Genomic DNA, 10,993 nt, shown 5'->3' on the forward strand with positions numbered 1-10,993 from the left:
ACGGACTGAACGGTCCCAGGTTCGATTCCGGGCAAGGGCATGTGCCTGGGTTGTGGGCTCAATTCCCAATAGGGGGGAGTGCAGGAGGCAGCCAATCAATGATTCTCTCTCATCACTGATGTTTCTATCTCTCTCTCCCCCTCTCCCTTCCTCTCTGAAATCAATAAAAATATATTTTAAAAAATCTGAAATACGTCAGTCATGATTTAGAAATTACATATTACCTTATCTCTTATGTAAAAAAACATTACTGTAGGCACTCAGAATTTGTATATATATGTATTCCAAAGTCATTTGTATTCTCTTTACACAGAGGATTGTTACACATCATTGAAGTATTCCTTTAAGTTAATGCAAACTATGGTAATATTTAATGGTCATTCCACCATCCAGAATATGTAATCAAGTAACTTAGGGATGCTAATTCATCAACCACATCTTCATTCCTTTTATATCCAGATTCTTTTGCTTCTATGAGAGCTAATAAGGATCTTTAATATAGCAAAAATTTTGATAAGACAAATCATATTTATATATATATTTTTTTTTCTTTTTTTTTTTTAATTTTCCTGGGGAAAAAAATTAATTGTGAGACACACTGGAGTAAACTGCTAAGGCCATCAAGGGAAGGCATCACTACATCAGCACAGTTGCTTGCAGCACACCAGGTGGGCAGCTTGGTCTTAAAGGTCCCTTCAAAACACTGAAAAAAATCTGACCCACATTTTATTTGCACGTGACTCATATTTTATTCTTATTTATGCCTACAGTTGCAAAAATACAACCCCTCGATGTTTTTAATGACAATATCCAAAGCACGCCACAAGATGGAGATATTACTCCATTACTATTTATATTTGTATTTATGCTTTTTTTTTGTTTTTTGGGTTTTTTTGCTTTTTTTTTTCAATGTACACTTCCCTCTCCCTGTGAATTGCCTATTTTCTTCCTCAGTGGTATATTCAGCTACCAACTCTATCCCTAACATTTATTCTGGTTCCTCTGCCACTCTGCTCTAAATAACTTTATTATGGAAATATTATATAATGAATATTTTTGTGATACCTGTTTTTAATATTAAATGCAGGCAGATAGCCCTGGCTGGTGTGGCTCAGTTGGTTGAGCATCATCCTATGCACTGAAAGGTCAATGGTGTGATTCCAGGTCGGGGCACAAGCCCAGGTTGCAAGCTCGGTCCCTTGGTTGGGGTGCGTATGGGAGGCAGCTCTCTCTCTCTCTCTCTCTCTCTCTCTCTCTCTCTCTCTCTCTCTCTCTCTGCAATAGAAACATATTTTTAAAAATGTGTTTTTTTTTTAAAAAGCAGGCAGATAATTACAATATTTTCTTCTAGTTCCGCGATTTTCAACCAGTGTGCCACAGCAGGCACATTGGTGTGCCGCAAAAAATTTTAAAACATGCAATACCTATTTAGTCAGGGAACTGACCTTTTTTCCCTTCAATTGTCAAATAAAAAGGTGATAACAGCCAACACAATAGCCATCTGGTGTGAAGGAATCAAAATTATACCTATTTTTGTCAGATCAGCAAAAATACAGTATATTTTTTGGTGTGCCTTGGAATTTTAGTAGTTTATGTGTGCTCTGCAATAAAAAAAAGGTTGAAAATCACCATTCTAGCTCAATATTTTCTCACTTCTCTAAAATTAAGATAATTTTTATTTGTATATTTTTCTCTTGTGGGTAATAAAAAGTTGCTACCCACAAAGTAATAAGTACTCCAAAAGTTATTTACTGAAATATATTCAGTTACTTTGTAAGGCTATAAATTTACGTCACATTGATATCCCTCTAAACTTCTCTGGAACTCTTCTTTGAGTAGTCCTCAAACCAGTTTATGAGCCTTATGTGAAATTTATATTTAGATCTCTTTATCAATTCAAATTGTATTTACCCAAGCTTGCTAACCCAATTTAGTCACCAAATTTAGTTCCAAATGACTATTAGCTTTAGACAAATATCAAATCCATCTTAAAAGATTTACTATTAATGAGGGTAAAATGCTTTGAAGGCAATTTAAAATAAGAAGTTTCAATGATGTTTGAGGGATGGCAGCATTGCTGAAAATCTATAAAGCTTTCCACAATAACTAATTTCAAGATCAATCGAATTTACCCTAAGTTAAGCCTTATTATACTTTCAAAGGTGTGATACAAAATGTCACACATTAATTCTGTATAACTACTTACTATAGAACAGCATAGGACGGCAATTATTTGAACTTTATAAAATGTCTCGACTAAAACACTTTATTTAAACACAGGAAGTCTATTTCCTATCACAGGTAAAAAGATCCATATAAAAACAATATCTGATATGATATACTTTACTCCAAGTAAAATCACAATTTCCAATGATCCTACATTATACATACATATTAACTTCCTTACATCAAGTTTAATCACCAACTATTAACCCCAAAACACTACTTAAAAGTAAAGAAGAACCTAGTTACTAGTCTTTTATCTGTTAACTAAAAGTATGGTCATTGAAAATAACTGCTAATAAGATGTGCAATTTAAAAAAATCCAAAATATCAGAGGCTTCTTGGTTATGTATAAATTCAATTAGTCCTGGGATGGCTTCCTTAACCTAATCCATTTTAAGGGTATAAAGTCCTTAAGTAACGGCTAGAAATGAGATGTCTCTACCTTCCTTAGCAGGCATGTAAGTGGACCCTGGGATTTCTCTACGGTCTGTTCACATCTTTCCAGTAAATGATAAAAATGACTTATCTGGTGTTAAATCATTTTGACTACAGCTCACAATACATGCCACAGTAGGGTCTCATGTAGCTTTTCAAAATTCTTGCACTTTATATAATCAGGAGTTGTATTACAGGTGTGGGCAAACGTAGGTTTACAGTTGTGAGTATGCAAAATAGTTTATTCTTGCATTATTTATTAATTATTGTATTATTTATTTGTATTACAGCTGTAAACCTACCTTTGCCCAACCCTGTATTCCAGAATTTAACTGAGGAAATTACTCCCTTTTTTAATCCTAGTGTTTGTTCTTAGTGGCATTTTAATACTGCTGCTTATACTATGACATGCCCTTTATTTAATTTGTGATTTTAGACTTTTACCTTTAATATTTAATTCAAATTATATTAGCTAACTGTGCAGCTGCACAGAGTTTTATGCTTACAACTCACTGGCACTATAATGTGCAGCCATCTATTAATGAAGCATATTGTTTTATACAGATACTCTCTCTAACATGAGGGAATCAGGCAACATGTGTGATTACATATGAGATTCCAGTTGCTGGATGATGGCAATCAGAAACACTTGAATAAGTGAATTACTCCTAACTTTAATTTAGTATTAAGAAGGATGGGAGCCGAAACCGGTTTGGCTCAGTGGATAGAGCGTCGGCCTGCGGACTGAGGGGTCCCAGGTTCGATTCCGGTCAAGGGCATGTACCTGGGTTGCGGGCACATCCCCAGTGGGAGATGTGCAGGAGGTGGCTGATCGATGTTTCTCTCCCATCGATGTTTCTAACTCTCTATCTCTCTCCCTTCCTCTCTGTAAAAAATCAATAAAATATATTTTAAAAAATTACATAAAAAAAAAAGAAGCATGGGAATGAGACAAATTCTCAATTAAATTTCTAATGAAATCCTAATGACACTCTTACACACAAATTTCAGTAAATGTAAAAACCAAATATTTAGCTTTTAAAATGAAACACTAAGATGTAACTTAAAACACAGCAATCATATTTTTATATTCATCAGTATAGGATTAGGCTTTCAAAATTAAGTGTTTTGATGAAATAAAGACTTTTGAAGATATTTGACTATAGCTTCCTGCTTCACCCAATCAGAGGTTCACTGCACATCTCAATACAAGAAAGGTTTTGGAAATGTTTTTAATTCTGGGTGAAATTAATTAATGCTATTACTGCCCAAACAGACCCAATAATGACTGACTTACAAACAGATCCCCAGGACCATAAGAGGATTTCTGTTCTATCAGCTCTGGATTATGGGTAAAATTTTCACAATAGATTTGCCTTGCTCCATAAAATATGCCCAGGCAACCTCCACTAAATAATGTGGACATTAGCCCTGACCAGTTTGGCTCAGTGGATAGAGCGTTGGCCTGCGGACTAAAGGGTCCCGGGTTCGATTTCGGTCAAGGGCATGTACCTTGGTTGCAGGCACATCCCCAGTGGGGTTTGTGCAGGAGGCAGCTGATCGATGTTTCTCTCTCATCAATGTTTCTAACTCTCTATCCCTCTCCCTTCTTCTCTGTAAAAAAATCAATAAAATATATTTTAAAAAATCTTTAATAATGTGGACATCAGAAAATCAATTTTATGATTACCCAATTTGATGGAAAGGTATATATAATTAAATAAGTATTTACTCAGCTCTAACTCTACACATGATATGCCTACATCAGCAATATAAATGACTGGAAAGTTATCTACCATTCCAGATTTTATATCTCTCCCTCACTCCAAATTAACAAATAATTTTGGACTCCACAATGAAAATGCGGAAGCTGTTATTACACGACATTGATTTATAGGGGAACAGACTCACTGAAGACTGGACTATATTCAACTAATACCACAAGCTCAGTGGAATCCACAATAAGAATCATTGTAGATAATTGATAATCACAGGACAGGCTCACCAGTCAATGATGAAAGAAATCTTCATCTTTATTTTTAGAAAGGACTATGACTGGGTTTGAGAAGCCCCATTAATGACTTCATGCTTTTTCCCATCCAAAAAAACTGAGACAGAAATCAGAAATCAGGCAGACAGAAATCAAATATCACATTTATGGCTGAAAAGCTACCAAAGAATTTAGATTAGGTATAGGGGCCAAATGGGCTCGCTAGCAATGTTTGCCCTCCCTTCTCCAGTCCAGACTTTGAGACAGCACACATTTCCTATGAACAGTATGGAACACTGGAGAGAAAGTCTGTCTCGGTCTAGGATAACTGCCTTACTGGTTTGGGGCAGAGAAGAGACGGATTACCACGGTTTAGAGCTTTTTGATTAATTAGCTCGCTCCAATCAAGAAAAACAGACCAAAGGCAATCACCCTCCAACAAAGTCACTCATTCCTCCTTGGAGAAATGGAAGAGATATGTCAGGAGATAGCAGTTTCTTCAGGGAAGTCCCTCACCACCTGATTATGGGATGGCTGGGCAGTAATTGTCCCTCCCTTAAACAGGCTGCTTAGTCTGTACATTTGAAATATAGATTGAAAGAGTGTAAGAGTTTTATTCATTCTGATTAAAAATTAAAATTCAATATTTTATATGCACATAACAATAGCTTTTCTTCTTCTAAAACCAAGTTCCAGCATTCATTTAAATGTAAGGATGCAGTTATAAAAATTTTTATGAGAAAGGAGCACATTTTCTAGCTCTATTAGTAGGAATCAGTAATTGCTGACTGGCACCAAAGAGATTACTCTGATTTCATCAGAAAGTAAACACTGAAACATTTAAAATAACTTAGCTTGTCACAATTTCAAGTCACAAATTTAAAAAAAAAAAATAAATGTGACGTATTGCTGGCTAGAATACTGCACAAAGTATAAAGAAAGTCATGGCCCAAATAGACAATGAAAAAAACACAGAATTGCCATTGACCCCACAAGAAATACAGGTGTCCAAGGAACAGCTGTTAGAGGAAATACAACTACTGTGTGGGGACCTAGAATGTAAGTTACAAATGAAAGATATTTCAGTAACACATCCTTTTTCCTACACTCCCCTAATCTTCCACCTTATCTCCTCCGAAAAGATGCAATATCCACCTTTGCAAGTTTGGCTCAGTGGATAGAGCATTAGCCTGTGGAATGAAGGGTCCCAGGTTCGATTCTGGTCAAGGGCACACATATAGGTTGCAGGCTCCTCCCCAGCCCGGGCCCTGGTAGGGAGCGTGCAGGAGGCAACCAACCCATGTGTTTCTCACACATCGGTATTTCTCTCTGTCCTTCCCTTTCTTTGACTTTCTCTAAAAATCAATGGATACAGGTGACAATTAAAAAAAAAAAAAAGAAAAAGATGCAATATCCAAATTGAATTTCCTATGAATTTGAAATCCAGGAATACAAAGAAAGAAATTCCTTCACTGAGGGCTATAAAAGCCATATAAAAAACATTACCTAAAGAAGATACCATATGTCCTAAAAATGAGGCAACTAACTTGCCCAAGGTTGTGAATCAGAAAGTGGTCAGGTCCAAGCTCTTAAGGTAATCAATTATTCTAATTAGAGAGTTTATGGAGTAACTAAGCTAAATATCTTAAACTTGGGAGAAACGGGACAAAATGAATGTCACATTCAGTCACTACCATCCCTGGCTTCTAGTTTGGGGTATAACCATCTCAAAAATTTTTTTATATTAATTGTCTCCAATTCTTCCCCTTCCTTCTCTCCTGAACCCAGACACTGATCTCACCATTCCACTGAAACAGCTTTTGCTGAGGTAGCCAATGACCTCCACACCATTAGACTGAACAGCCAATTCTCAGAGCTCATCTTATTTGAATTATCATCAGTATTTAACCTAGCTGATCACTTTCTCCTCTTTAAAATACTTCTTTATTTGATTTGAAAGTGACAGTATTTTCTTGATTTGCCTCCTACTTTACTGACTGTTCTGTTTCCATCTCCTTTGCAGGCTCCTCTCCATCCCCCTGACTGTAAAAGTTTGGAATCTCCAATACTTAGCTCCCAGACCTCTCTTTTCTCTCTTCACATTCACTCCCCCGGTGAACTTGCCCAGTTGTTTGGCTTCAAATTACCGTCTAATGCCAGGAATTCCATCTTAGTAAGTGGCAACTGAAATTACACAAATATTTATTCAATTACTGACACCAAACGCTTAATTAGCCTCAATTCTTTTTTCTCTCACATCCCACATTCAAACAATCAATAAAATCCTGCTAGCTGTATTTTCCAATTAAATTCTAAATCTGACTACTTTACATCCACTCAGGTACAATCTACATCAGTGATGGTGAAACTTTTGAGCTCGGCGTGTCAGCATTTTGAAAAACCCTAACTTAACTCTGGTGCCGTGTCACATATAGAAATTTTTTGATATTTGCAACCATAGTAAAACAAAGACTTATATTTTTGATATTTATTTTATACATTTAAATGCCATTTAACAAAGAAAAATCAACCAAAAAAATGAGTTCGCGTGTCACCTCTGACACGCGTGTCATAGGTTCGCCATCACTGATCTACATTCTACACCATAATTATCCTTCTAAATAACTAATGACGTACATACAGAGGATCCTCAACACAATTAAAGTGTTATTTTAAATTTAAGTCAAACCATGTACCTCTTTCTGTTCGATGCCCACCCCTCCCCCCATGAGATCCCAACTTACTTATAATGAATAGCCAAAGTCCTTATAATGTCTTACAAAGCCCTACAAGATCTTCCCCTAACCCCATGACTCTTATCTCATCTCCTATTACTGTTCTCTTTCACCCTACTCCACACACACTGGCTGCCTTGCTGTTCCTCAGATTCTATCCAAGCTCTTGCCTCAAAGTCTTGGTACTCAACTGTCTGCCTTCTTCAAATGCTCTTCCACTTACCCACCTGGCTCACTCCCTTATTTCCTTTAGAGGCCTTCTCTGACCATCTGACATGTATATTTACTTGTTTGGTTATATTACTACTAGAGGCCCAATGCACAAAATTCATGCACTGGGGGTTGGGGGGGGGTGGGGGAGGGGAGGTCCCCTCAGCCTGGCCTGCACCCTCTCACAGTCCGGGAGCCCTTGGGGGTTGTCCGACTGAGGGCATAGGCCCACTCCCTGGGGATGTCAGTAGGACATCCGTAGCACTGCCGAGGGAGAGGCTCCCGTCAGCGCTGCTGTGCTCGCCACCTGTGAGCCTGGCTTCTGGCTGAGCAGGGGGAGCTCATTGACCACCAGGGGGCAGCTCCTGCATTAAGCGTCTGTCCCTGGTGGTCAGTGCATGTCATAGCAACCAGTTGCTCCACCGTTTGGTCGATTTGCATATTAGCCTTTTATTATATGTTTCCCCCCTACTAAACTGTGAGTTTCATAAGGCGACAGGTTTTATTTTATACACCAGCCAACTCCCAGTGCTTAAAATGTAGTAGGTGTCAAATAAATTTCTGTTGGATGGACAACAAAGCTGATGAGTGTATAGACTATAGCCAGGTCACCACTCTGAGTAACCAACCTACTTTGTCCTGGTCCCTCATATCTGGCTAATCACCAAGAGATGGGTTGGCTCTGGCCTGAGAATTACACATTAAGAGTCAAATGACAGGCTGCATTTGTCTCTTAACAAATTTCTGGTCCTCTGAAAGTCTTCCAAGAAAGTTAAGATTCAGTGTAACGTAGAGAACTAGTTACCATCAGTTTCTCTGCTTAAGAAGAATAAAATCTCTTCTGACATGGCTGGGTAGAGAAACACAAATTAAAACAATTTTCTGGATCCTTTTCAAATTCTACCTAAACATAGAATGTTCTTGATCATCTATGCTTCTTTATTTTCCATCTTTGCCCACATAGTTAAGTGCTCTGGTTGTTCCACACTGCCTAACTCTGCAAATTAAATTGCGTGAAATTATAAACAAAAATTCTATGAGAGTTCACATGCAAGCTAAATTACATAACCTAAAATTTAAACTACTGTTACTAAATTTTTGTATTCTCTTAAAGGGGCTTAATTTTCCATGAATAACTGGAAAGCATCTTCAAGATCTTTGGATAGGTTATGTATAAGACTTTTTCTAGCTACAGAATTTAACCAATCATGATAAGTTCTAATAAATATTATCAATGTTAAAGGCATTCTTAAAAGCCTTTAGTTATTTTCACTGATTTTTGCACATGTTGCATCATCATTTACTCCGTAAAAAGATATATTTGTCTATGAGCGGGAAGCTAATGAATACAGACAGTACATAATTGTTTGCACCTATGAATTTGAAGTGTGAATGCTTATACTTTAGTAACTCTTACAAAAAATAAAATTCGTTAAAATCATAGTGCAACAATTTTATATTCAATTATATTTAACTGAAAAGTAATTTTCCATTTAGTGTTAAGTTCAATAGTTCACATACAAAGGGCATATCTAGTCATGTGAAGTGTACCTTGAATGACAATTGTTGGTATACCTTTTTTTTTTTCTTTTTTAACCCCATAATTATTCAAAGCACTTTATGCCGGGCTCAGTCAGATCGTGTGAAATCCTGTCTTTCACCCCATATGTCATCTTCTTGGCAGTATGATTCAGACAAAGACTAGTTATCTTCCCTCACTGACCACTCACAGGTAGAAAGAAGTACAGGGCAACAAACGGACGTTACAGGTTAAAGTCCCAAGATAAAAAAAAAAAAAAAGGAAACAAAAGAAAAAGACATCACCCTGCGCTACTGGTTGGGCAACTCTCTTCCTTTAGCAGCTCAAGTGCCTCTACTGCCCCCCAAAACTTACTATTTCCTTGTATGGGTTCTAGGGCCGACAAGGTAGCTTCAACTACCTCCAGACTTCTCAACTGTGATCCCAACCCCTACCCAACAGGCTAAAGATGCCCAAGTACGGTGCAAGGAGAACTGCCAGGCAGGCGCCGACCAAAGCGCACTCCCACCCCCCACCCCCCGGAAAGGCGGAGCAATGGAGGCAGCTAAAATAGCATGAGGATAAGTGTCACCGGGAAGGTGAAACTTTACAGTGAGACATGACTACTCTTCCCCACACACCACTCTTCCTTCTTCTTCTTCCCGCCCAGCGGGGTGGAAGGGTCTCCCCGATGGCAGAGGAAAGGGAGGGTAGAACCCCCCCTGGCTGGCGGCGCCGTCCAGCCTGAAGCTGAGACCGCAACCTGCGAAGGGGAGCAGGGCGGCGAGGACCTGAGAACAATTCCTTCCGAGGCCAGCAGACCCCGGGCCGGGGGAGGAGACGGTGGAGCCCAGGAGGGCCGAGCCCGGCCGCGGCGCCGGCTCCCGCGGAGGAACCGGGTCAGAGCCGCCCCACCCCCTCCTCTGCGCCGCGACCCGCACGTTGTTCGGCCCGGGAGCGGCCGCCGCCGGGCGGGCAGGAGCCCCGCTTACCTGCTGCACCCCGAGGAACTGGTAGAAGTTGAGCTGCACCTCCTCCACCAAGTCAAACAACTCCAGGTCCCCGCTCTCCCAGCCGCGCGCCGGCCCCGCGGCCGCCAGCAGCAGCAGCAGCGGCAGCAACAGCGGCGGCGGGACCTGCACGGGCCGCAGCTCGCGGCGCCCAGGAGGCCGGGCCGGCCTGGAGCCGGGAGCCGTCATCGCGCTGGGCCCCGAAAGGCCACCCGTCACGCTGCGCCGCTGGCCGAGCCCGGGGACGTGGCGGGCAGCGCGGGGTGTGGAAACGGCGGCCGCGGTCCGGAGCACGGGCAGCCGTCCTGGAGGCTCCCGCCCGGCGGCGGCCCGGCGGCGGGGCAGGGGGGCGCGGGCCCGCGGACGCGGCGGCGGCGGCGGTCGGGTCGCGGCGGGCTGTCGGGGGCCAGACCCTCAACCCCAGGCCTACGAACAGCTGGAGCACCAGCACCGGGAGCTAAGGTTGCGGAGGGGGCGGGGCTTCCCCTCGTTTTAACCTATTCCAGGCCTCGCTTCCTGTGACATCACGTCTCCTAGCAACCGCCGGGGCGGGGGCGGGGCCGGAAGTAGGGAAGCGGGTTGCCCCAGATCTAGGCCTCAGAGAGAAGCCTCTGCAGCTGGTGCGCCCTGAAGAGGTGACTTGTGTTTTCACAGATTAAGAGACATGGGCATCGCGCACGGACCTGGGACAGCGCAAGTACAAGTCTCCCCTGAAACAGCTACCTTCTTACCCTTCCCCGGATACTGGAAACTAAAAGCACATGTGAACACTTATTAGTGATGGCCTCGGTTCCATACAGTTCATTATTCCATCCCCGAAGCTATAGGAGGAATTGAACCCATGGCCTTCAAGGGGCAAACCTAGGAA

The 10,993-nt window shown here is 41.1% G+C and overlaps 1 protein-coding gene across 2 annotated transcripts in view; it reads right to left on the bottom strand.

Moving 5' to 3' along the window:
* The window catches only part of DNAJC1 (DnaJ heat shock protein family (Hsp40) member C1), a 212,408-nt gene extending 201,805 nt beyond the window's left edge, over positions 1 to 10,603 (bottom strand). The window contains exon 1 of one of the 2 annotated variants that reach the window (XM_059660789.1): positions 10,108 to 10,603. In XM_059660789.1, the coding sequence (XP_059516772.1) occupies positions 10,108 to 10,314 (207 nt within the window). In that variant the 5' untranslated portion in view covers positions 10,315 to 10,603. The remainder of the gene's footprint in view (positions 1 to 10,107) is intronic. The other variant, XM_059660783.1, reaches the window with a different exon arrangement.
* Between the last annotated feature and the right edge of the window lie 390 nt (positions 10,604 to 10,993).

The sequence above is a fragment of the Myotis daubentonii genome, chromosome 1 (genome assembly GCF_963259705.1).
Source record: "Myotis daubentonii chromosome 1, mMyoDau2.1, whole genome shotgun sequence".
NCBI lineage: Eukaryota > Metazoa > Chordata > Mammalia > Chiroptera > Vespertilionidae > Myotis > Myotis daubentonii.